This window comes from Lipotes vexillifer, unplaced genomic scaffold (genome assembly GCF_000442215.2).
Source record: "Lipotes vexillifer unplaced genomic scaffold, Lipotes_vexillifer_v1.1 scaffold230, whole genome shotgun sequence".
NCBI classification, from domain to species: Eukaryota; Metazoa; Chordata; class Mammalia; order Artiodactyla; family Lipotidae; genus Lipotes; species Lipotes vexillifer.
In genome coordinates, this window is record NW_006775143.1 from 7,938,458 (window position 1) to 7,943,150 (window position 4,693).

General features: G+C 38.0%; 1 protein-coding gene across 1 annotated transcript in view; it reads left to right on the forward strand.

Annotated features, from left to right (window-relative positions):
- SVEP1 (sushi, von Willebrand factor type A, EGF and pentraxin domain containing 1) overlaps nt 1-4,693 on the forward strand; it is a 186,639-nt gene that overhangs the window by 98,215 nt on the left and 83,731 nt on the right. Inside the window, exons 15-16 of the mRNA XM_007449809.1 lie at nt 2,510-2,674; nt 3,198-3,431. Coding sequence (XP_007449871.1) covers nt 2,510-2,674; nt 3,198-3,431 — 399 coding nt within the window. The remainder of the gene's footprint in view (nt 1-2,509; nt 2,675-3,197; nt 3,432-4,693) is intronic.

Genomic DNA, 4,693 nt, shown 5'->3' on the forward strand with positions numbered 1-4,693 from the left:
AAAAAAAAAAAAAAAAAAAAATTTTTTTTGTGCATATATGTTTTTTGCAAAAATTTGAAAAATGCTAAAGAACAAAGAATGATATTGAGATAACCTGCAATCCCAGAAATGATTCTGTTAATATATTAGTGAATATGTAACTGTACATGCATATGTATGCTGACCCATACTATTTTGTAAACGTGAATTTTTAGGTAAGATTTTATTCAGGACATTTTTATGTCATAAATATTATACTTCAATACAATTTTAATATCTACATATTATTTTATGAGTCAGTTTGCCATCATTTATATAAACAATTTCCTATTGGTAGGCTTTAGGTTGTTTTCCAATTTTAACTATTATGTACAACTTCTCAGTGAACATATTGGACATTAAAGTTTTAGATAGAAAAACACAAGGTGGCATTGGCAGGGGAGCTGGCAGTGGCACACCTAGAATAATAATGCCTCTTCTGTCACACATGACCCAGGTTTCCCTCAACCCCCAGATTGTTGAGGTAGGTTGCAGGGGTGCAGGGATACACACAGAGGGAATCAGTTGTCATCATGAGGCTTTGAGATGGGTGATGTTTGTCATTCTAGAAGGATCCAGATGGCATGTGGTACAAGTGATCCTAAGAGACAACCCTTTCTCCTTGAGTGTCCTCACAACAGAGTCACAAGATCAGCGTAATAGTTATAACACCTTGGCAAGTTATAATGTATGGAAAATAAAGGGCCAATAAATATATTAAAATTGTTTGATCTTATAATAATCATGTAATTCAAATGAAAACTAAAATGAGATGCCATTTTTGACCTGTCAGATTAACAAATTTGAATAAGAATCATAACACCCAGAGTTGGCAAGGGTGTCAGGGGAAAAAAAATCATATTCATATATTGTGTGTAGAGGAGACATTGAAGGGCGTTTGACGATATGTATCTAAAGGATTAAAAATGCTCAGACCCAGAAATTCCACTTCCAAGGATATTTCTCAAGATAAAAGTCATGCTAATGTACAAACATGTACCACATTTTATAAATTCTAAGATGTGCACTTTTCATTTGGGCACCTCTGAAATTGGGATGTGTCTTCTCATTGATGGTGTCTTATACTTTATGAAATAGTGTATGTACAAGGATGTTCTAAAATTTTGAAATAACCTAAAAGTCTGAAGATAGAAACCTGCTTAGTTTGTACTATAGCTATAGAAGAGAATATTATGAAACCATTTGACACAGAAATATTATATTTTTGGAAAAAATTTGAAAAACGATTACCAAATAATATACATATAGTATGATCTCGTTTTGTTAAAAGTGCAGTATGTTTATTTTTATTCTAGCTATATATATATGTATGTATGTATCTATGCATAAATGTGTATGTGTGTGTTTATATATTCATAGAAAAAATACTTGCCTAAAATGTTATGGTCATTATTTCCATGTGATGGAACTATAAGTAATCTTTTATATTTTTCTCTTTGCTAAGCTGTTTTTTTTTTTTCTATCAACATAATGGCTACATGACACTTGTGGGACAAATGTTTAAATGAAAAACAAAAATATTGATCCCAGTTCTTTTTAATGGCCCAAAACATGAATTAAGCTAAAAAAATTTTTTTAAAAAACCTCAAAAACCAACTTACTTAAGTGGACAAGTCTGTATAGATAGAATTTGATGTTTAAAGCACCTAACTAAGCAACAACAGTATGCCTAGACCAATATTAATATCATTTACTATCACTGAGGTTTTAGAATGAGTCAAATATGAGCTAGATAGTTTGCATAAATTAGCTCAGTTATTCCACAGACAAACCTATGAGGTAAGCACAATGATCTCAGTTTAGACACAAAGAAACTGAGACTCAGAGAGTTGAAAGGACCTTGACTAAGATTGTGCAGCCGTACAACATATATGAGAAGCCACAGTCTGAATCCTTATGGTTGATCACAGTGATATGGAGGGCATCTAAAGAATCACGTGCAGCCGTGCTACCTCCAGCATAGTTTCCCAACTACGTAATCATTTAACTTACATGCTGCCCTCAGAAACTACCCCCACCTTTGAAATATAATGCAGATATGCAGGTATTTGAACAGTCTTCACAAAAGGAAATCTGTTTACATGCATTCAGTTTATAACGCTGATGTAAAAAAGCAAGGATGGAGCAAACCCTGAAGGGAAATAGGAATTGATTAAAATCTGTACCTCCTCCCATTTCCTCTAAAGTTAAGGTAATTTATTATCAGGTCAAGGATACAATGTTTTAAATGCCTGTATAGCTCTACAGAGACTTTGCTTTATACTTTTAGTGGAATTCATTGGTAATCTAAACTTAATATGAAGTGCCTAAAGCTACAATATGATATTACAGATGAAACCTTGTATATGGTACATTATGGGCAATTTAAGCAATGATCAAGGACAGTTTGATTTGTGGCCTAACATTAGAACCTAAACGCTGATAAAGGTGCAACTGTAACATCTTTTGTCTCTCTGCCCCAATTGTCCAGGACCTGTCGGCTGGGGTGCAGCTAACAGGCTGGATTACTCTTATGATGACTTCCTGGACACTGTGCGAGAAACACCCACGGGCGCCGGCAAAGCCAGATCTTCACGGATTAAAAGAAGTGCCCCATTATCTGACCACAAAATTAAGTTAATTTTTAACATCACAGGTAAGGATAGACTCTCTGTTTGAAAAGGTTAATATAGTGAGAAATTCTTCGTTGGAGACCTGTTTTTCAAGTTTTCTATTTGTTATCATTATTAGGAAATGACCCTGGAACTGAAAATCAGGGCAAGCACAATCAACCAAGTTTTGTCATTTTTTTCTTAATATCACAGATGTATTTTATAGTTCCCATAGCAACAAGCCCCCTGCTTTGTGCTCATCTTGGCATGATGAACTACGGTGTGTTTTTAAAAAGCGAGAGTTTGCAGGAATTTAATATGTGATCATGAAGAACTCCACAAAAGGGTGATGTAGATCCATCATAGGAGAGAAAGATTAAAACAATTCGTGTTGTTCTTAATATTCTCCAGGTACTAGTTGCTCAGTAAGTGGTGTTTAAGTTTCAGTTTATTTTTCCTGGAAGATTTTTAATATGCTTTTTCTCTTTGGTAAAAACTCAGTACAAATGGCTTCCTGCAACACCATGTGTGTGTGTTATGTTTTCTCTTACTTCGTTTTTATCTCAGCTAGTGTGCCCTTACCCGATGAAAGAAATGATACCCTTGAATTGGAAAATCAGCAACGACTCATTAAGACGTTGGAAACTATCACAAATCGACTGAAAAGGACCCTTACTAAGGAGCCCATGTATTCCTTTCATCTTGCATCTGAAATGCTTGTAGCTGACAGCAATTCCTTAGAAACCGAAAAGGCTTTCCTCTTCTGCAGACCAGGCTCCATGCTGAGAGGGCGTATGTGTGGTAAGACTTCTCCCTGTAATCAAAAATATTTGGTGCCTATTGGGTCAAATGACATGGATAGAGTCGTTTTACAACTCGAAAGGGATATTGTGATGAAAGCTACATTTTCTTATTGTTACATGCTTAGTGTCTCAAAAATCTAGATAACCTCTATTGGTCACGACAAGAAAATTATTTTAGGTGAGTGACTCAAATCTTAGTTTTATTTATAGATCTCTAGACCTCATAGCTTTCAGCAGCAACTCCAATAACATAAACTCATAATTTCTGACCACTCATGTGTGCTGGCTGAGCCCGTCTCATGTGTTTAATCCTGTTTAGCTACTGTATGCAGTACCATTCTTATTAAGTACATTTTATACGTGAGAAAACTGAAGCCAGGGAGGCTAAGAACTTACCCAGTAAGTCTTACCATTTAAGACAGTAAGTGGTGTAGCCGAGATTCCCACCCGGGCAGCCAACATGAAATTCACATAGCATAAAGTGAACCATTTTGAAGTATACAATTCAGGGACTTCCCTGGTGGTGCAATGGTTAAGAATCCGCCTGCCAATGCAGGGGACACGGGTTCGATCCCTGGTTTGAGAAGATCCCACATGCCACAGATCAACTAAGCCCATGCGCCACAACTACTGAGCCTGTGCTCTAGAGCCCGCAAGCCACCACTACTGACCCCACGTGCCACAACTACTGAAGCCTGCGTGGCCAGAGCCTGTGCTCCGCAACAAGAGAAGCCACCGCATTGAGAAGCCCACTGCCAATGCACACGGGTTCGATCCCTGGTTTGAGAAGATCCCACATGCCACAGATCAACTAAGCCCATGCGCCACAACTACTGAGCCTGTGCTCTAGAGCCCGCAAGCCACCACTACTGAACCCACGTGCCACAACTACTGAAGCCTGCGTGGCCAGAGCCTGTGCTCCGCAACAAGAGAAGCCACCGCATTGAGAAGCCCACGCACCGCAAAGAAGAGTAGCCCCCGCTCGCCGCTACTAGAGGAAGCCCGTGCACAGCAACGAAGACCCAACACAGCCAAAAATAAATAAATTTATTTTAAAAAGTATACAATTCAGTGGTATTTAGTACAATCGCAATGTCATTCAACCGACACCTCTATCACAATTCCAGAACATTTTCATCACCCCCAAAGGAGACCCCAGACCCATTAAACTTCCCTTCCCCATCCTCCCTCCCCCAAGTCCCTTAGCTTTTACCCCTAATTTAGACTGTCACAATCTGGATCAGTTCCAGTCTCTTTCCC